This window comes from Leuciscus leuciscus, assembly GCF_965113295.1.
Source record: "Leuciscus leuciscus genome assembly, chromosome: 9".
NCBI lineage: Eukaryota > Metazoa > Chordata > Actinopteri > Cypriniformes > Leuciscidae > Leuciscus > Leuciscus leuciscus.
This window is the reverse complement of record NC_138733.1, coordinates 39024846-39046736: the sequence shown is the minus strand read 5'-3', so window position 1 is coordinate 39046736 and position 21891 is coordinate 39024846. Positions and strand designations below refer to the sequence as shown.

At 40.2% G+C, this 21891-nt stretch overlaps 2 protein-coding genes across 3 annotated transcripts; one reads left to right on the top strand and one right to left on the bottom strand.

Moving 5' to 3' along the window:
- The first annotated feature begins 466 nt into the window (after window positions 1–466).
- On the top strand, window positions 467–15179 carry LOC309507042 (protein NipSnap homolog 2). Of its 2 annotated transcripts, none has more exons than XM_082181132.1 (10): window positions 467–613; window positions 1675–1814; window positions 1910–1955; window positions 5202–5296; window positions 5466–5536; window positions 8754–8894; window positions 11108–11139; window positions 12844–12938; window positions 13035–13118; window positions 14156–15179. In XM_082181132.1, the coding sequence occupies exons 1-10, from the start codon at window positions 522–524 to the stop codon at window positions 14218–14220; spliced, it is 861 nt and encodes a 286-aa protein (XP_082037258.1). In that variant the 5' UTR covers window positions 467–521; the 3' UTR covers window positions 14221–15179. The 2 variants fall into 2 exon arrangements, with proteins under 2 accessions (XP_082037258.1, XP_082037257.1); XM_082181131.1 differs by having other exon boundaries at window positions 474–613; window positions 1669–1814.
- A 44-nt stretch (window positions 15180–15223) lies between these two features.
- psph (phosphoserine phosphatase) lies at window positions 15224–20565 on the bottom strand. The gene is made up of 6 exons (XM_082181136.1): window positions 20415–20565; window positions 19838–19985; window positions 19082–19216; window positions 18317–18462; window positions 17843–17991; window positions 15224–15598 (listed from the first exon to the last, which is right to left on the bottom strand). Exons 2-6 carry the CDS (start codon window positions 19975–19977, stop codon window positions 15488–15490), a joined length of 681 nt encoding a protein of 226 aa, XP_082037262.1. The 5' UTR covers window positions 19978–19985; window positions 20415–20565; the 3' UTR covers window positions 15224–15487.
- Between the last annotated feature and the right edge of the window lie 1326 nt (window positions 20566–21891).

Here is a 21891-nt window from a genome sequence, read left to right as displayed (position 1 = left end):
GAAACAATAACTTTCAATAATATTCAAAGCTTATACTGGGGTTCAAATGTTCAGGTCAAATATTGTAATAGTGGGAAGCACAGTTTTTTGCACATTGGTTTTGATATGCAAGCCTGTTACTCTAGAATCATTTCCCTCTATTAATGTCTTTAAAAACCTATTACACTATGCACTGAAATAATTATGTTGCTATTTTTACTTATCTTTTATATTTATTTAATTTGTTGTTCAAATGGTGTATCTGTGTTTTTATGTGAAACTTTATAGAGCCATCTTGACCAGGACTACCTGGAAGAAGAGATTTCATCTCAATGGGACCTCTTTCTGTTAAGGAAGGAATTGAAGGCGCGTCTCCATCGCGCCCCCTCCCTGCCGCTCGTGAATCGCACGCGTCTCCATCGCGCCCCCTCCCTGCCGCTCGTGAATCGCACGCGTCTCCATCGCGCCCCCTCGCGGCGGAGTGTGGCACTGCAGGAGTTTAACTCTTTCCTCTCCTGCTGTTTGTGTCCTCTCAGTGGAAGATGGCGACCAGAGTCCTTCAGAGCTCCTGCTCGGGCCTGTATCAGGCTAGAAACACGGGCCGGGCGAAGGGACACGTTACTGCTGTTATCAGGTCAGACAGTTTATCTCAATTACATGTTATAAATCTGCTGATTAGTGCTTTAGTGCGCAGATACCGCGGGTTCACGGGACTTTACGCAGGGCGCATTAGTAAAGACGTGATTACTCTAGAAGGCATTCAAACATTGAAAACTTCACTATTTGCTTGATTTAAAAGTGTGTGTTTAAGCAGCTCAGCATATTGTCTAACATATAGTTTGCTGTGTAAATGACAGAGGCGTCTGGACGTGCGCTGAATCCACTGCTCAAGGTCATAGTAATATAGCAGACCGTCACGTGTGTTTCATGATCAACACAACATGAAGATTTGGCGTTTCAGTTTTCATGCACTGGTTAATGAAAGGTTGTAATCGTTTAACTGATGAAGGATACATGCACAATATTAGAAACACATTACTGTTACACAATTACTGACTACTTAGATTATGCTGCAATGACATGGGGAAATAAAAATGTGTAGGCCTATATGGTTTCATAATGCAAAGTAACACATATATCTGTTGTATCAGTTTATCCTCCTGGGAGCCAGGAATAGACTTTTGTCCACTGTAGTGGACATTATATTTTAGTGAATTTCCCTGACATCATACATGTCACATGTCACTCCTGGGTGTCCTGTAAAGGGCAGGTTCAGGGCTTTTCAGAGACACCAAATGTTTGGAGGTTTCACCATGAAAACAACTTATCCTTGGTCTTTAAAAATGCCTGACATTAATTTAGTGATCAAATGTAGCACCTTTATGGAAATATGATAATATATTATAATTATAATTTAAATCGGCAACTTTTCATAAACCAACATCTCAGGAAAACGTAATGGGGTTTCACGTATGTGAATGACTTTCTGCTTTCAGACGAACACATAAAATATCGAAAATATCTTGGCTTTTCCAAGCTTTATAATGGGAGCGAATAGTACCTCCAATCCATCCATCATAAAAGTAATCCACACGACTCCCAGAGGGTTAACAAAGGATGAGTAAATATTGGGGTAGTTTTTACCGTGGGGTGAATTAACCCTTTAACGAATGCACATGTATTGTCCAGTTTCAGAGGTCTGTCAGCGTCTACTAACCGGCATCGAGAGGACAGCTGGTTCAAATCACTGTTTGTGCGGAAGGTGGATCCGAGGAAAGACGCTCACTCCCATCTGTTAGCCAAGAAAGAGGACAACAACTTGTACAAAATACAGTGTAAGCTCTGCGGATTGTTTGCCCTCCGCTGTTAAACGTCTCGATGCCAATGTGATGTGTTCATTGACCCACATATATGTGTTGTTGTGTTGTAGTTCACAACGTGAAGCCCGAGTGTCTCGAGGCGTACAACAAACTCTGGTGAGTCAGGATTCCTCACATCAACGAACCAGGTCAGACGAGGCTGTTTGGTGTTAATCACATAAATCAAGCTGTTTTTAACTTCTTCAGAGTCCCTTGAGACTCAACTGGTTTGACTACTGAAGTTCAAACTAGCAAATGTCTTGCTTTCTATTCCTGTCCGTGGTTGGCAGGAGTCCGCTAAAGCCCATTCCTCATCCCTCATTCCTCCAGTGTTTACGCTCTACGCAAGACTTGAGATGCACTGATCAATCACACGCTGAAGCCCAACACAAACGTGTCTGAATGTCTCAAAGCGTTTCAATCGGACCATGTTTTGGGGATTTTATGAAAAAAAGTTCCTCTCTAGTTTACAAGGGTTTATTTCGGTCCTTAAAAAGCCCTAAATTCAGTTTTAAAAATGTAAGGCCATAAAAAGTCTTAAACTAAATATCGGAAATTGATACACTGCAAAAAATGCTTTTCTTACTTAGTATTTTTGTCTGGTTTCCAGTCCAAATATCAAACAATTCTTAAATCAAGATGCATTTAGTACAGTAGTAAAATGCCATAAGATATTATGTCTTGTTTTCTGGGGGAATAAATCAAAAGCAAACAAGCATTTTCTGTCCATCTGGGGTAAGAAAAATAATCTTGTTTCTGTTTTAATTAAGATTATTTTTCTTACCCCATGTACAGAAAATTTTGCTTGTTTTAATTTTGATTAATTCCCCCAGAAAACAAGACATCATATCTTATCTAATTTTACTTATCTAGTAAATGCATCTTGATTTAAGAGTTTTTAGATATTTGGACTGGAAACAAGACAAAAATACTAAGTAAGAAATGCATTTTTTGCAGTGTATAAGTAAAGGTTCTTGTTTATCATTTCATGAGGTTTTAAATTTGGGGAAAATGTGATTTATTAAACTTCAAAAGGTTATGATTTAATTATATAAATGCGTGTTTCAAAGTAAAAACGCGTCGCTGTTGCTCGTTCTACAGGTTGGCGGTTTCATTAAGCTAAAGTGTTAGTCTTTGCCACAAGCGAGTCTCTTTTGAACTTCATTAAAGGGAAGTCAACAAACTCCAGATGAATGAGCAAACGATCATCTGAATCACACTGTACTTTTCTGTTTGTTGATCGTGGAACATCAGACCACATTTACAGTATCAAACCGATGCATCAGAGGTGCATATCTGCAGGTTATGAAGCGTTTTAGGGTTCTTCTCATCATTTTACCACATGTTATCATTTATGTTAGATATGATCTAAACAATCTACATATAGGGTATAACAGGGCTAAAGGCACACCTTAAGAAAACAACTGCTTTTCATTATTTCTATAGTCTATGATTGCAGAAAAAAAAAAAAAATGTTTGCATTGAACATTGATGGAGCAACAGATATATATATATAAAACATTTTTTATCTTATAAATATATGAGGTGGTTAAAGCATTATTTGTAATAATGTCTAAGTTAATACTTGTTCAAAACAATCACTTTAGCTCTATTTTGCTAATTCAATTTTTGTTCAATAAATATACTGTCATTAAAATGTTAATTTTAAGAATACAGAAACAAAATTATTTTAAAAAGTAAAGATTCTGAAAGCATTGATTGAGATCCAGTAATAATTTAACATAGATTTACAGTAGTAACAATAAATGATATTTTATTATATGATATGATTAATATAATATTTCTAAATATGATGTTTTCATTATAAATGTGGTGATTATATCTAAGGTGGACACCAAATTATTTACCATCTGAATCTGACCATGTCATGTCAACAAATGGAAAAGTCAGCCAGATATTTGTTAGCATGTTTATTATTATGCCTTTTACCTCAAATACCATACTTTTACATATTCTTCCGTTATTGAAAATGTTTTGCTTTAATTAGCTTGAACAGAACTGAAAATCATTAAGAAGACCTTTATTTCAAAAATATATTCAATAATTTGAGCAATTCTCATTTGCTACTTAATGAAATCTACAATATTTTAAAAAACATCAAATATTAGATCAAAGTAGCGCAGACTCAACTTTGCTACTATGCCACGTTCAAAGTCACTCAGATCCCCTTTCTTCTCTATTCTGACGCTCAGTTTGACCTTCACCAGATCCTCTTGATCATGTCCACATGATCATACATGCTTTGAGTTGCTGGCTTATTAGATATTTGCGTTGATGAGTAGGTGAACTAATAAAGTGGCCGGTGAGCAGTGTTGGGGAAAGTTACTTTGAAAAGTAATGTATTACAATATTGCGTTACTCCCTTAAAAAGTAACTAATTGCGTTACTTAGTTACTTTTTTTTAAAGTTATGCGTTACTTTTGTGTTACTTTTTTTCACCTGGTCTGGGCTTGTTTTTTTATAACAAAAAAAGTTGTATTTTTGGGCAAATATAAAGACACTTTCACACCAAAAGTGAAATAATAAGCCTGAGGCTGAAGGAAGTGCAGATTCACACGTGTACAGTAGAGGGCGCCGCTCAAGCAAACCTCTCAGCTGTGCTGCCATTCTGGAGAACAGAAGAATAGATGCAGGAGAAGAACGTTTAACACTTACTTTACCAATAAAAACTAATAGTTCTGTAGTTTTCTGATTCTGCATTTCACTGATTTTATTCATTTTGAGGAATATTGAATCTTTTTTTTTTGTGCAAGTGAGATAAATGCTCACATTTAGTCTAGAACTTCATAACATCATGTTTACACACACACACACACACACACACACACACACACACACACACAACGCCTCTGCACTTCGGTTTGTCTCAACATGGGGACAGGAGAGCTGTCAGTCAATAAATGGGAAAACAAAGTAACTTGCGTTACTTATTTGAAAAAGTAACTTGGATATTTTGTTGTAAATTTTTAAAGTAATGCGTTACTTTACTAGTTACTTGAAAAAGTAATCTGATTACGTAACTCAAGATACTTGTAATGAGTTCCCGCCAACACTGCCGGTGAGTGTGTATATGAAATGATTATTAATTTAGTCAATATAACTCATCAAAAAATAGCTTAAAGACTGAAATGTGATATTTATCAATTTGTAAAACGTTTTTTTTGTCCATAACTGTAATATATGAACTGTAAAGTTGTTTTTAGTCATTTTATGGTTTGTATGCTACCATAGCCATTGCCCTATGTCACTTATATAGTATTTTATTAGTGCTGATGTGATTGGAAGAGCCCAGCGGCTACAGTCATTGACACACGCTTCACCCGGTCTGACTTGTTTCCACAGTAACGAGGTGCTGCCGTCCATCCATGATGACAAGCATTACCCGTGTGAGCTGGTGGGCACGTGGAACACCTGGTACGGGGAGCAAGACCAAGCTGGTAAATACTTCAACACGATCTATAGAGTCTGTTTGGGATGAGAGTTTCTGCTCCGTCGGGGTCGGAAGGTCATGAAAGGGTTAAATATATAATTGAGTGAGATGTGTTTCTCATCATGTTTACGTGAGCGCTGACACACTGTGACATTTGCGTCTGGTTCACTATGTAGTGCACTTGTGGCGGTACAGAGGAGGATATCCAGCTCTTACTGAAGTCATGAATAAACTGAAGAATAACAAGGTAATCTAGTACCAGGAATGTTATGCCTTTGTGTTGTGAATTTACACCAAGAATTGCAGTTTGTTTGAATTTACTGCTGCCTCATTGCAAATTGAGTATTCTAGGATTAATATGCATGGCAAAAATGGCATGTGTTTTGTCGAAAACTTGTGTTGATTGAATAAGTAAGAGATAATGTACATTATTAGTACACGGATTACACTTATTACATGGATACTTGCCACATAAGTAAATAATTAGACATGAAATATTGACTTGAAATATTGAGTTTAAAAATGGTATTAGCTTACTGAACTTCTGCGAAGAAAAGTTGCTAGCAAGTGGCTTTCAGGCAAGATGACTGAACAAGTTCAAACTAGACGAACATTTAAAGGTGGATTGTGTAATATTTAGGAGGATCTGTTGACAGAAATGCAATATCATACACATAACTGTGTTTTCAGTGGTGTATGAAGCGTTCAGTGGTGTATGAAGACCTTACATAATGAAGCGTTATGTTTTTATTACCTTACAATGAGGCATTTCTGTCTACACACACCGCGGCTCTCCTTACATCGACATGTTTCTACGGTGGCCCTAAACGGACAAACGCGTTTCGTCACTATGTTGTTCTTCGTGCAAAGAAGCGAGCTAAAGTCAGCGAATAAAACACTGACACAATGATGAACAAGTAACAATAATATTCGCAATAACATATCGTTTTACTGAATAATTAAGTAAACCTAATTTCTTAATTTATCTTTGTAAAGAAACCTCATTGATTAACTGGCTACTCTCTGCTGTCTCAGACGACGACATCACTTCCTGTCGGCCACCGTAACTTCTGTTGGGTGCAGTTCACAACCTCACCACTAGATGCCGCTAAAAATCACACACTGCACCTTTAAGGGATAAAGTACATTCAAATCACTTATTGCGCGGTTTATAATAATTATGGGGATAAGAGATATTGATTTGAGATGAAACGGTTGTAAAAAAAATATTATCCATTACAGTGTACAAAAAAAGCAGAAGATGAACACAGCAACAATATTACAGTATAGTCAATAAATACAGTCGATAACTATAACAGAGACACAAGATGTCAGCCGCTGCATTGGTATGAAACAAGCGAGAGCGAGTCTGTGGTGGAAGACGACAGCTTCAGATCAGTGTTGCCAGATCGGGCCGATGATTTCCAGCCCAAAAGCCCATATCAATCACTGCCAAAAGAGTGTGATCGAGTTCTGTTGTCATGACAACCAAGGTGTATAAGAACCATTTACTCCATTAAAACTAAACAAATTAAAGTTATAAAAATGATGAAATTCTCCTGCAAGGGGAGCAAGACAACAGGAAAACAGATCGAACCATGGCAAATACAGTGAAAGAAAATTAGCAAATGACAAAAATGTCTCTACTATTAAAATGTCAAAATATTTGCAAACGGCAGTCAAGAAATTAATAAACTTTAAGCCTCGCGCACCTTAAAAGACGAAAATGTGTCATTTGTGTTAAGAATTGATGACAATAATAATGCGCTTACCTTTGTGTTGTGCTTTAACTTCACTCAGAACTAGAACGTCTTTCGTGAAGTACATATTGTAGAACATAGCGCTCTTAGCACAGTCAAAACTGATTAATCGTTGATTCAAACCTTTTTCAGTGGCGAGTGAGAGTGGAGTGAGAGTAAGAGTGGGAGTGAGAGTGGAGTGAGAGTAAGAGTGAGAGTAAGAGTGGAGTAAGAGTAAGAGTGGAGTGAGAGTAAGAGTGAGAGTGGAGTGGAGTAAGAGGTGGAGTGAGAGTGGAGTGGGAGTAAGAGTGAGAGTGGAGTGAGAGTAAGAGTGGGAGTAAGAGTGGGAGTGAGAGTGGAGTGAGAGTGGAGTGGAGTGGAGTAAGAGTAGGAGTGAGAGTGAGTGTGAGAGTGGTGTGAGAGTAGAGTGAGAGTGAGAGTGGAGTGTAGACGGTTTAAAAGTTGCAGATGTCCAGATCAGTGTGTTCTCAGAGTTTAATATATTTATAAAGAGCCTTCGAGTCACGGGTGTAATCCATGTTTTGAGAGTTGTGTCTCCCACTCTTGACTGTAGAAACATCTTACTGTAGAGGTGCGTTCACGCCATGTTGAAATTACCGTAATTGTTGAGCCCGTAATTGCAGATTGTAAGACAGGAATTGTGTGAGAGCTCCTACTTCTCCCACGTGAGTGCTGGAGATTCGGTTAGGCGTTGATAGTGGTGCCATGAAACACATGATTCCCAGGGCCAAGGAAGTGAACCACTCCGAATATAGCGTCAGGCGTTGTCCTCTTGAGACTACCGTTACATGAAGGCAAGATAAACACCAACGCCAGCTGACTCTGTGTGTTAGTAACGTCATCATGACTGATTTTATCGAGTACATGCACACTTGAGTTTTGTTTATTAACCAAATAGCCCATAAAATTTAGATTTTACCCCAGACCTGGCCAAATTTTTACCCCCTGCCCAAACCCATTTTTACACGCACGATCCAATTCAAACCCGCCTAATCTGGCAACACTGCTTCAGATACCCGGATGGGTGATGTCTTTCAGTGTTACCATTGACGACGGTTGTTATTGGGGATTAACACATCTCGGAATGACACAACTAGCCAATCAGAATCCAATCGGAAATAGTTCCTGCCCACTTTTCCAGTGGTATTAGTTCCAGAAGTATTTCTCCTGTAGGGATTTCAAAAAAGTCTTTGTTAAACTGTTATAAGCCATGAACCAAACCAACCAGCTTCTAATCATAACGGCTTTAGTGAAAGAGTTTATACTGTATATAAACAATGTATTAAGCAAAATATTTTACGTTTCTGGCAAAATATATGCAGTTTAATAAAATATTGAAGTATTTTGAGAGTGGATGGAGACCGACTCAATTGTCATTGACTGTGCTTCATGGGAGTGGGCGGAGCTAATGAGATCTTTAGACGGGTTTTGTTTGTTTCGACACTCTGATTGGTGGAATTCTCTGCACAGCATCATGGGTAATGTAGTTTTTCACCCAGAATGCCACTGTTAAACAAGGTGCAATAATGTGGGCTGACGGATTCTCCTGAAACAAATACAATCGATTAACAATACAGTAAGGCTGTCTTTAAAGGTTTAAAAGTTATAGTTAAAACTCAGAGAAAAAGCATAGAGTTTTTACACTGCATTAACCCTCAGTCAGGCAGTGTCACTCATCTGCTGTATGTCATGTGCTGAGCGCAGGAGTTCCTGGAGTACCGGAAGGAGAGGGGTCAGATGCTCCTGTCCCGCAGGAATCAGCTGCTGCTGGAGTTCAGCTTCTGGAACGAGCCCGTGCCCAGAGACGGACCCAACATCTACGAGCTGCGCTCCTACCAGCTGAGAGTGAGTCTGTGCGTGCCAGAGCGGAGGGAGGAGTGTGTGACGTGTGTTTGAGTGTGTGACGTGTGTTTGAGTGTGTGACGTGTGTTTGAGTGTGTGACGTGTGTTTGAGTGTGTGACGTGTGTTTGAGTGTGTGACGTGTGTTTGAGTGACGCGTGTTTGAGTGTGTGACGCGTGTTTGAGTGTGTGACGTGTGTTTGAGTGTGTGACGCGTGTTTGAGTGACGTGTGTTTGAGTGTGTGACGTGTGTTTGAGTGACGTGTGTTTGAGTGTGTGACGTGTGTTTGAGTGTGTGACGTGTGTTTGAGTGTGTGACGTGTGTTTGAGTGTGTGACGTGTGTTTGAGTGTGTGACGTGTGTTTGAGTGACGTGTGTTTGAGTGTGTGACGTGTGTTTGAGTGTGTGACGTGTGTTTGAGTGACGTGTGTTTGAGTGTGTGACGTGTGTTTGAGTGTGTGACGTGTGTTTGAGTGTGTGACGTGTGTTTGAGTGTGTGACGTGTGTTTGAGTGTGTGACGTGTGTTTGAGTGTGTGACGTGTGTTTGAGTGACGTGTGTTTGAGTGTGTGACGTGTTTGAGTGACGCGTGTTTGAGTGTGTGACGTGTGTTTGAGTGTGTGACGTGTGTTTGAGTGTGTGACGTGTGTTTGAGTGACGTGTGTTTGAGTGTGTGACGTGTGTTTGAGTGACGCGTGTTTGAGTGTGTGACGCGTGTTTGAGTGTGTGACGTGTGTTTGAGTGTGTGACGCGTGTTTGAGTGACGTGTGTTTGAGTGTGTGACGTGTGTTTGAGTGACGTGTGTTTGAGTGTGTGACGTGTGTTTGAGTGTGTGACGTGTGTTTGAGTGTGTGACGTGTGTTTGAGTGTGTGACGTGTGTTTGAGTGTGTGACGTGTGTTTGAGTGTGTGACGTGTGTTTGAGTGTGTGACGTGTGTTTGAGTGTGTGACGTGTGTTTGAGTGACGTGTGTTTGAGTGTGTGACGTGTGTTTGAGTGTGTGACGCGTGTTTGAGTGTGTGACGCGTGTTTGAGTGTGTGACGCGTGTTTGAGTGTGTGACGCGTGTTTGAGTGTGTGACGCGTGTTTGAGTGTGTGACGTGTGTTTGAGTGTGTGACGTGTGTTTGAGTGTGTGACGTGTGTTTGAGTGTGTGACGTGTGTTTGAGTGTGTGACGTGTGTTTGAGTGTGTGACGTGTGTGTGTGTTTGAGTGTGTGACGTGTGTTTGCTCTAGTTATCGTCTGGGTCACAGTGGAGCAATATAGCTCAACATCTAAATAACGTTATCTCTGTAAACGGCAATATATGCATAGATGCCCCTTTCACACATACAGTCTGTACCGGTAAGAGATCATGTGTGAACAGGACCTTTCCAAAAATACCGGCAAATTGTTTCCGCCGATTTACCAGTTAGGGAAGTTGTAACATTACCAGTTATGTACCAGAAGATTACTGGTATTTGCACGCACACAGTCAGAACGCGCTGACGTAAGAAGTCTGCTTTGGGCCAATCATAAAGACTTATGGAGATGATGTGATTACTCCGTGCTGTTTACAGTAAAGCTTTTAATAGTTGTTCTATTTAAATATGTGCTGAATGATCATCTTTGAACGTTGAGCCTCGTCTCCCAGCTTTTCATCGTGTCACACTCGAGACTCGGCCATCTTTTCCATTCATCAGCGTTGCCACTCTTGTTTTTAAGAGCAAAAAAAACGCGTTCTGTTTGATCACCCGTTACGCCTTTCACTCGGACGTCAGATTGAACAGATAGTGAAACTAGCGCACTTCTCCTCTTGCGGATGAATGAAGACAGCGGCGCCGCGGTTAAAGAGCATTTCCGATGACTGACATCACAGAATTGACTGGTATTTTGCTGCTGATGTGTGAATGGTCTCTTACCAGTAAAGAGCCAGAACGCCGTTGCTTGTTTGAACGGCACATTTGTGTATTTACCGGTAAAGACATTCTGGTCATTTTACGGTAATTACCGAGATTGCTGTGTGAAAGGGGCTTTTGTTGAATCTATCTTAATCAAGACACACTCTTCAGCTTGTCGGGTTCGTAATGTGGCTTTATTTTATATTACAAATCATTGTGAGTCGACACTTGATGTTATACATCATCACCAGTCCTCAGCGTGTCCTGGTCCGTGTGTGTGATTACCGTGGTGGAATGAGATTCAGATTTACAGTTGTCTCTGTTTGTTGTTCCCCTGCAGCCCGGGACCATGATTGAATGGGGCAACTACTGGTAAGAATACAAGCAATCTGTTCCTCTACATAGCAGTCCTGTATCGCCTGTTATCTGTCTTTTATTGCCCTTTTTCCCGATCACATATTCATCATTATTAATGAGGTATCATTAAACACTCACAATTCATCCCGTGAAAGCCGTTTTGAAATTGGACGTTGAGTTAAAATGGATAAAGTACTTTAAATCCTTTTAGCACGCACATTTTTTGTGATATCAAATTCAAATTTGGTAACTTTTGATTTACACCTTTTTTTCCAAAGTGCTTTCACTTCCGTAATATACAGCATTTGATGGATTATTGAATGCTACTGAACATGTGATGTGCGTAAGTCAAACGCAGGACTGTCTTCAAGAATCTCTTATGATTTCAGAAGTCATAATTACGATGTAATGTGCATTATATGATGCTTTGTCATGCTGCTGCATAGGATTATGGGAAATGTAGTTTTGTCACTTGGTAAATCAGCTGAAAGAGTCGCATTTTCTGGCAAGCTTTTGTCTTTATTCTTGATTATCACTTTATCATCATAAGTTGTAGTTGTGCTGTAACAATAACAACATATTATGATCAATACTAATAATCCAGGACTAGTCTGTCCACAAGAGGACCGTTTACATCAAGAGCCAGTAATCGGCTTGATTGACAGTGTGATTCTCAAGACCTGTTCACATCAAGAAGAAAAAATCATCACATGCATTCAATATTCCAGCCGCCAAGCAGCTGTGTGAACCGACGGCTCTCTCATCTCGGTTTCTGGTGTGAATACACCTTTCATCAACAATAATATCCTTCCCTCGGGTCATTCTGACCTGAAACTAAATTGTGTTCATCAGAGGGGTCCAAGGCCCTAGGTCTTTTGTCGCACTTGAACCACGAACACACAAACAAAATTGAATGGATTCGAGGAGTTTTGTGCTTGAATCCTTTGCGGATCAATTTGACTCCTTTAGGAATGATTGGAGTGTGAGGAATGCTTCAGTACACATACAAATGCTCAAAATTCTAACTAAAAATGCTAAAACTTTGCCAAAAAAATATGTTTTATAATGTGTACATGTGCATCTGAATGCACACTGAAGACAAACTGACTTTAGGACCCAGCAGAACAGCTCATTTGCTCCATATAGAGCTATAAGGCCATCTAGAGTCATGAAATATCATGTTATATTATAATTTTTTCCACAAGAGGTCGGCAAAGACTCCCAATGTAAGATATTTTGAGCTGAATTAAAAGGGTTATGCATGAAATTGTGTTATTTTGAATTTAAGTTGAAAGAATGTGAGGAATGTGCTTAAATTAATATTTATTTATTATTTATTGATCAAATATAGTAATTTAAAGGTAAATAAAATAGAAAATAACAAAAAATCTCAAATATTGCAATAAAAAATATCAAAATAAAATAAAAAGCTTTCTGGAGAAGAAATCAAATAAAGTATAATATTAGGGCGTCGGCTCATTTTGCCGTGTTATAAAGTGCGAGGGAAGCTGAAACGGGCTAATGTGGCACCCAGAAGATCAAATCTGCTACTCAAGTCACTTTTTATTGAAGCGTCTGCCAATTTTTGGTCATTTCATTCTTGGTTTGAAAGACCTTTCGTCAGTGATGCGTTCCGCTCTTGGTGTGAAACAGGCCTTTATGAAGAGATGTGTAGTTGTGAATCTTCAGAAGTGGTCTGATGATGTCACTGTTCCTCAGGGCGAGAGCTATCGGCTACCGGCAGCACAACCGCGAGGCCGTCGGCGGCTTCTTCTCTCAGATCGGAAGCCTCTACATGGTCCATCATCTGTGGGGTATGACTGTGCACATACGGCTCCCAGAAGCACGAGTGCTGATAGGCTGTTGTGATCTTTGACTTTCTGTCGTGTGTGTGTGTGTGTGTGTTCCAGCGTACAAGGACCTGCAGTCGCGAGAGGACACGAGGAACGCCGCCTGGCAGCACGAGGGCTGGGATGAAGTCGTCTATTACACCGGTAAACACCGCCGCTACACCGGTGCACTGCGTTACATTTTTGCCATGCATTTTATTTTAGTCATTTAAATGACTTCTTCTCTGGTCTGCTGTGTAGCGTACTCGCCCTTTAAAGTGCCCCATTTATGCTGTTTTAAAGGTTCCTAGTTATTTTTGTTTTACATGCATCCAAGGTCAAAAAACACTTTCATTCTCTTGTAATATACTTTGCAGCATCACCTCTTTTCTCAGAGTCTAAAAACGGTTCGTTCAAAGAATCAGTCTCTCTAAACCCCTCCTTTCCGAGAGTCTCCTCTGATTGGTCAGATGGCCCCAGTCTGTTGTGATTGGTCTACTCTGCTCGGTCAGATGGCCCAGTCTGTTGTGATTGGTCTACTCTGCTCGGTCAGATGGCTCAGTCTGTTGTGATTGGTCTACTCTGCTCTGATTGGTCAGATGGCCCAGTCTGTTGTGATTGGTCTACTCTGCTCTGATTGGTCAGATGGCTCAGTCTGTTGTGATTGGTCTACTCTGCTCTGATTGGTCAGATGGCTCAAAATTGATTCGCAATACAGAAAACAGTGTCTTCTCTACAACTACAGTGTTTGAGCGCAGCATTATGCTAGTTTGTAACAGGAAGTGAGATTGAAATTTCTGACGACTCGTTTCGGCAGTTCAGAATCGATTCTTTCTTTTAGGAGAAAATAAATCTTTTGACATCCACAAACCGCTCTATTACACACTGCATGACAGGTCATGTCTGAAACAGCATAATAGGGGCACTTTAAGTCATTTTTTAACTTGACATGTACAGTATCTTAATTGAATAGAAAAGAGCAGCTTTTTCGTTTGTATATCACCTTTTGTGTTCTGGAGGCAACCTTTGCTACTCTTAGACACCATGAAAGTAAAATTTAGTGTCAATATTTTATTTTCAACTAATGTTGTTTTCATTTTATTGTTGCTGGTCCATTGTAATGTTGCACTATATTGTGTACAACACGTCACCAGTCGCATCTTCTGTTGTGAGGTAAAACCCTCCTCTGAATCTGTTTTCAGTGCCCCTCATTCAGCACATGGAGTCCAGGATAATGATCCCGCTGAAAGGGTCTCCGATGCAGTAATGAGTCCATCAGATCCTCGCCGTTACGTCCCCGTGAGCTGAAGGCCAGACCAAGACGTCGGATACATTCTCTGTCGTCATGATGCCAACCAACGTCACACACAACGCACTCGTTCTGATCTGAAAAACTGTCCATAAGTTGCACCAGCAAACCAAATTGAATCAGTGGGAATGAAGGCTGTTACTGAACTGAGTTTTGAGAATGCTTCATAAGCCATATCTAAAATCTGGTTGTTACATGGCTTGGAAAAACACAACCATAGATCTGTTAAATAAAGTTTGTTGCTATACTATATGAAAGAAGTGCTGTAAAGTGCATTGAATCACCATAAACATTAGCAGGTTAGCGCGTTAACCCTTTCCAGCGTGGTGCCCAGTAGTTCAACACAGACTTGGATGAATTAAATATAGTCAGAGAACACTTTAAACTCGTTCGAGTGCTGCAATCTATCAATGTATTTATTGCATATTTATTTGCTGTTAATATAAACCCCCACATGACGATGATTTCAGGTTTTAATAGGGCATTATGACAAGTACAGCAGAATCTATCCTACATATTCAGATAAAACCCCTGGTCAAGAATCAACATATCAAACGCTCCGCTAAAACAGTCCCAACAGGATTGAGCTGGGACTGGGAAAGCCTCATTGGGGACAGCAGGTTGTGTGCAAAATTGAAATTTTTTTTTAGAACCCATTTTATTTAGTTGCTGTATTTTATTTGTGTTCTGTTTCTACATAGACGTGCTTTTTATATGCCTTTCTCTGTGTTGTGAAATGTCTCCGGTCCTGCTCTGATCAGCAGCTCACCGACAGAGCGGTTCCTAGATTGATTTTGTTTTCTGTGCGACCACGGCATGCGCAATCTACTGTACGCTGACTCTTCTGGGATTTAACAGCACAAAATATTTCAAATCAACTAAATACTGTATTCAATAAATCATAAATGATCATTCTACTCCCCATGTTGTGTCATGTTCACACAGATGAAGGACGCCCAGCGGCTGTTACTTTTGTTTTATTAGCTGGTGACCCATTTTTTATAAGTGTTCTCTTTCAAGTATGGACACGGACAGTTGTTAGTGTTAACATAATCAGTTTCATCACAGCTAACCGTACAGTACATCACAGAAAACATCCTGCAAACTGACCTCTAGATAAACAACCATTTCTGTAAAAAAACTTCTAAAACACAATCGATATTAAACATTAGTTAAAAACTAAGAAAAGGCACAAAGATGGTCTGGTCTGTGTGCTCCATCAACTCTAGATCTTCTCCAGCTCTTTAAGCAGCTCTCCGAAACTCGTGACGTACCACGAGGACTTGTCCTTCACCTGCTGCCGCACCACGTTCCCACCGAACCCGATGAAAGCGCTCTGAAAAGACATGACCGCAGTGTGACTTCACCTACGACTCTCACTTTTTAAAGTCAAATTTAAGGCTTTTTAGGGCCTGAGGAAATAAAATGTAATAGTGTATATCAGGGGTGTGCAATATTGACAAAATATACTGTATATTTATATATTGTGTTTTTGTACTGGTACCATGGCTGATTTAGGCCAGCTGACTAATCAAAGACATTCATATTATTCATAATTATGCGCGGTTCTGTTCACAGCAGTGACAGAAATTAACTTTTTATTAAAGGGCGATATTTGCCACCTTAAATTGACTTCCAGGGGCATTTTTACCTGCATGAGGGCCTTTTATCTAAACATATTAGATGTGCGCATCACATTTTATGTCAAATTCTAACATTCCAATTAAATTCTATTAGAATAATAACAGTTTAGGGCTGTTAGTCAAGTGAGATCATTATCAACCAAATCCATCTTTGCAGTGCAGAGACAACACAGAAGCGGCATTAATATATTTACACTATTTACAATTGCATTATTAAAATATTGAATTAAAAAACAAAAACAATCTCATAGTATTAAGTATGAAATGATTTCTAATTTTAACGTTTTAATTAAAGGGTACTTTAAATATGAAACTAAAACAGCCAGTAGGTGGCGGCAAGTCACTGTCTTAAAGGATTAGTTCACCTCAAAATGAACATTTCCTGATAGTTTACTCACCCCGATGCCATCCAAGATGTCCATGTCTTTCTTTCTTCAGTGGAAAAGAAATTACGTTTTTTTGAGGAAAACATTTCAGGATTTTTCTCCACACAATGGAGTTCAATGGCAAGAGAATGCTGAAGTTCAAGTCAATGCAGTTTCAAAGAGCTCTGAAGTGCTTCAAAGGGCTCTGCACGATCCCAGCTGAGGAATAGGGTCTTATCTGGCGAAACGATCTGTCATTTTCTAAAATAAAAATTAAAATTTATAAACTTTTTAACCACAATTGTTCGTCTTGTGCTGGTCTGTGACGCACCACGCATTATGTCATCACGATGGAAAGGTCACGAGTCACGTCATCTATCCAAGTTATTTGTCTGTGTTCCGGTTCAGAAAGGTAGGGAAGGGCGAAAAATTCCATCTCATTTTCTCTTCCAACTTCAAAATGGTCCGACATCTTGTTTTAATTTATTATTTTCTTCTTTTTTCCGTGACCTTTCCAACGTGATGACGTAATACGTGGCGCATCGCAGACCAGCACAAGACGGACAATTGTGGTTAAAAAGTATATACATTTATTAATTTTTTTTACAAAAATGACGGATCGTTTTGCTAGATAAGACCCCATTCCTCAGCTGGGATCGTGCAGAGCTCTTTGAAACGGCATTGATTTGAACTTCAACATTCTGGTTGCCATTGAACTCCATTGTGTGGAGAAAAATCCTGAAATGTTTTCCTCAAAAAACTTATTAAGTTCCTCAAAAAACTTTTTAAGTTAAAAAGTAAATTATCAGGAAATTTTCATTTTGAGGTGAACTAATCCTTCAAGTGAGATGAGGGAGTTCAATCGATTAGTTCAAACGGCTGATTCATTCAGGAAAGAAACAAGTGATCGTTCATTGAATCATTAAACTAATTAACTATTAGTTTCTATTAGATTCGGCCTCGGAATCGATTCCCAGCCCATCTTACAACTGAACTGACATTAGCCATTTTCTTCTCCTCCTCTCCTTTCGCGTGCAGGAGACAGACGTAATGTTGTCGTAATTTAAATGACGCGAATTGTCACGTGAACAAACAAATCACAATTTGCTCTTGGAATCGATTCCGAGGCTGAATCTAATAGAAACTAATAGTGAATTAGTTTAATGATTCAATGAACGATCACTTGCTTCTTTCCTGAATGAATCAGCCGTTTGAACTAATCGATTGAATAGAATAATAAAAAATGATATGTACGCTAATTAGATCAATTTAATTTGGTAAAGCATTTAGATACGTCCAAGTCAAAGTGTCATCTAAAATGTAAGACCTTTCATAAGTAAAAATAAGACTTAAAACTTTATATGGCCTTAAATTTGAAATATCTAATTTAAGACTTAAGGATCCGCGGAACCGTCCTAACGGAGAGTAGCAGAAGTGTGACTAGTAATGCACAGAAGAAGTCACCCTCACTAATACAGGTGACCGACTGTAAATAGTGTAGCTTGTCTATTGGTCAGGCCCACAAATCATGCAGGTCAAGGTTCACTGGGGTGTATATGGTGACATACTCACCGCAGGAGGACAGGCCTCAAGATCAGTGGCTCCGTCTCCGATCATCACCACGTTCTCGAAGCCGTACTGCTCCTTCAGCATGCGGATCACCGTGCCCTTCCCCCCCGACTGCGCCGTGGGCTGAGACTCGTCGAACCCTGCGTACTCGCCTGACGGAGCACAACACACACGCCTCATCACTCACGGGCTACATGCACAACTTTAGTTTCAATCGGACCGAATTCATTCCGATAGATGAATCCGTATGTAGTGTTTACATGTTCTCTCGATCGGATTAGAAAAGGAATAAACCAACCCCTTTCAATCCGATCTAAATTCCATTCGGATCGAGCTCAATCGGATCGATTAAGGTGTTTACATGAAGGCTTTTCAGTCTGATTGAGCCGCCAATCCGATTACTAACGGATTATTTGGTTGCGTGTGAAGGTAGCGCCAGCGCCACAGGTGAGCCAGTGCCACAACGACGACTCTTACCATTGAAGTAAAACTTCAGGCGGTTTGCGTAGACGTGGTGCAGGGGAATGTGGAGCTGTGACGCCACGTGTTCAACGATGCAGCGGAAGCCTCCGGAGATGAGGAAGACCTTCACACCGCGCTGATGAAGACTCTCCACCAGCTCCCTGAGGACACACACACACACCGCATCAGCACACACAGCCTCTAACCTGCAGCGCACACTGCTCACGTGCACTTTACAGTGTACACATTATATGCTATTCACAGTAAAATGAAGTAGTGTATATTATGAAGTATATAGAGTGTAGTCTATATAGTGTATTCTATATACTGTGTATAGTGCATCTAGTGTAGTGTATATAGGGTGTAAAGTGTAGTGTAAATGTACAAAAGGTGTGTATAGTGTATACACTGTAAAAAGTGCATCTAGTGTATAGGTTGTAAAGTCTGTTAAGAGTAAATGTATAAAAGTGTGAGTAGTGTTTATACTATGTATAGTGTAGTTTGTATAAATATTGTGTATAGTGTGTTTGTAGAGCAAATAAAGTGTATAACTTTATTAATAGTGTGTATAGCGTGTATATAGTGTAGTGTGTGCAGTGTATATTGTATAGTTTTTATAGTGTATATAAAGTGCATAGTTAGAGTTTATCTTATTAGTTTTGTTGGAACTATGCGTATGCGTATTTTTTTGTTACTTTGACAAGTCCTTGTAAAACAGTCAAGTCAATAAAGTTAACAACTGAAAAACGTTCCAAAAGCGAGGGATGATTACCAACTTACTTAATACCTGGCGTGAGCTGCGGCGGGTGGTCCGTGAGCAGTTTGTTGACCTGTTCCCTTGAGCACTTGATGATGGACAGACGCTCACTCAGAGCTGTGTGGAATGAGACAGAGCCGCCCATGGCACTCCGGGTCCTGCGGACACACACAACCACAGGGGTGCGCTCTCAAACTCAATGCTGTGCGTGTTTGCGCACTGGCTAGGGTGTGTGTGTGTGTGTACTGTTGCCTTGTCCAAATACACACACTTGCGGTCTTACTCCCTGTCGCGTGCAAGTGAGCAAGACTATCCCATGACTTAAAGATGCCAAAGTGCAGTGCCCACTAAACCCACACTATCTCTAGGCTAAGCGTATCCCATCATGCATTATGTTCGGGAACTCATGTGCCCCGAAATCACGAGGAAAACATTCCACTGTCATTTAAATTAACTAGATGCATATAATTTGGTAGGAAAAACTTAAAAGTGTAGCACATTTTATTGGTGCAAAGAGGAGTATGGTGTGTGCAGGCCTATTCTGTACAACATTTGCTACTGTTAACACTTTGCAAGACTATAAGTGTGTCCCATCGAGTTATCAAAAAGTTATACACACACACTTGCAGTCTTTACGCCTACTTAAACACTTGGGCCAAATAGAGAGAAAAGTGGTCAAGTGCAAAGACCGCAAGTGTGGGTATTTAGACAAGGCGTGTGCGTGCGTGCGTGTGTGTGTGTGTGTGTGTGTGTGTGTGTGTGTGCGTGTGCGTGCTGACATCTCCGTGACCGCGTCCCCGACGCCGCAGAACTTCGCGAGCTCGTCGATGCCCTCCTCGCGGATCACGGTGCTGTCCACGTCAAAGCACACGGCCTGCGCGCGCCGGAAGAGCTCCTGCGCGTGAGCCGCGGTTGTCATGGTGAAGCCTGGGCGACAGGAAACACACGCATTAGTGGTGACGCCACTACAAGAGCTAGTAAACATCAGCAAGAGCAGTGAATCTCCACACAACACGAGCCTGAGTGCCAACTTCTGCCAAGTGCGCGTTTAGTATGCAGCAGCAGCAGCACTCGCGCTCGTTCACACAACAGGGGCAGTGAAGCATTAATGCACGCATTCATTCATCTGGACGAACACAGTTATTGCATCAGCTGGTTTGATGCGCGAGCCGCCACCGGGAAACACGAGAACACATACGTCACGTGTATAAACTACTCAAAACAAGATTTTGAAGAACTCATTCAGAATTAAGATAATATTCGTACACTTTCCACACACACAAAACAGAAAACAAGACACGTACGTTACGAGCATTGCGACTTCACTGCTTTCGCACTATTGCAGCTCCTGCTTACCTTAATGCGCGCGGATGAGATTCCTCTACTGACTGTCACGAGCTCGTTCAAATCTCCGGCAAACCGTCTCTGTGCGGCAGCGCGTGCGCGCAGTCATCTGCCATTCATTACTACTGGGATCACGGACGGAGGCGGCCAATCAGATCACACTCATGTCATTCACACACTACTCTGATTGGCCAGTTGTTTTCATAGCGATGATGAAACACGTCAAGCGAATCTACTCATTCAGTAAAAATAATAAAAATAACATTTATATCAATATCATTCCTAAATGTCTTTTTAAAACGTTTTATCTGTTAACTGAGTAAAACTAAATGGATGTAAAATAAATATAAACAATAAATTAAAGGGTAATTAAATCATTTAAAATACAATTTTTTAATTTTTTTGCACTTTAACTTAAAAAAAAAAAACACTACTCGACCTTGTCTGTATGTTTTTTCTTACGTAATTTCAAATTTGGTGAAAGGCACATCACACACACTCACATACAGTACATGTACAGTACATCTCGCATGTCCAAACTTGCACTGAGCCCCTCCCCATGCGTGGGACGGCCTGCGCGTTACCCACATGACAGGCCAGCTGGAATGAGGATCATCCTGTCATTTGTTTGCATTGTCACAATACACAAGTGAAATACCTTTAATGAATACAGACCTCACCCGACCTGATCTGTGCAAATAAGATCTTGTTGTTACAACTCTCCCTCGTACAACAATCCTCCCAATAACCAAAACGAGCAAGTACAAAAAACAAAAAAGACTGATGAAGAGAGGAAAAAAACATCATCCCGCACCAACATAAATTAAAACGCTTTTTTTTTTTTACTAGCCACTCTTACTAGAATTTATCAAATTCTATTGCATTTATTGTGGTAAATTTTGACTAACTTGTAGAACTTATAATAGATTATCTGTTAATGGAATAGATTTTTCACTAAAGATTTATATTACAACTACAGCATGACATAGTTTCTGAATGTGTAACTTTTCATTGCAAATGCCATAGATAAAAACAAAGATTTTTTTTTTTAACATTGGCTTCATGGTAATGAGAAGCCATCAATGATCTTACCCGTTACATAACAACCCTGCTAGTCGAACCTTTACGGAGTCCCTCTGTGGTGAAACTCAAGCATTTAATATTGTTTATATGTGGTGTTTTTAATGTGCTTTAAGACAAACCATGTGTAAATTCATAAGTTGACACCATTTCTGAGTATTTTCACCTTAAAGCAACACTAAGGAACTTTTCCTCTGCGGTCCCCCTACAGGTTGGAAGCGGAATTGTCCATTACCGCTGTCGTAAATAATTCCACCGCCCGCAGCCGACCGTCACACGCACGCTCGCTGTTTATCCAGCACCGGCTTTGGAATGAACGATGTCCACAGACAAGGTAGAGTATGTTGCATGATTTCATGAAAGTATGATGTATTGCGACATCAGAAACGAAGAAAAAATAATGACTATT

Excerpts from the sequence above, each read along its gene's own strand:
- LOC309507042 (XM_082181131.1), top strand. The coding sequence starts at position 522 with ATGGCGACCAGAGTCCTTCAGAGCTCCTGCTCGGGCCTGTATCAGGCT. Across the intron at positions 1,956-5,201 it reads GAGGCGTACAACAAACTCTG|TAACGAGGTGCTGCCGTCCA; the intron begins GTGAGTCAGGAT and ends TTGTTTCCACAG. Across the intron at positions 5,537-8,753 it reads ATAAACTGAAGAATAACAAG|GAGTTCCTGGAGTACCGGAA; the intron begins GTAATCTAGTAC and ends TGCTGAGCGCAG.
- psph (XM_082181136.1), bottom strand. The coding sequence starts at position 19,977 with ATGACAACCGCGGCTCACGCGCAGGAGCTCTTCCGGCGCGCGCAGGCC. Across the intron at positions 19,217-19,837 it reads GGGGACGCGGTCACGGAGAT|GACCCGGAGTGCCATGGGCG; the intron begins GTCAGCACGCAC and ends GTGTGTCCGCAG. Across the intron at positions 15,599-17,842 it reads TTGAGGCCTGTCCTCCTGCG|AGCGCTTTCATCGGGTTCGG; the intron begins GTGAGTATGTCA and ends ATGTCTTTTCAG.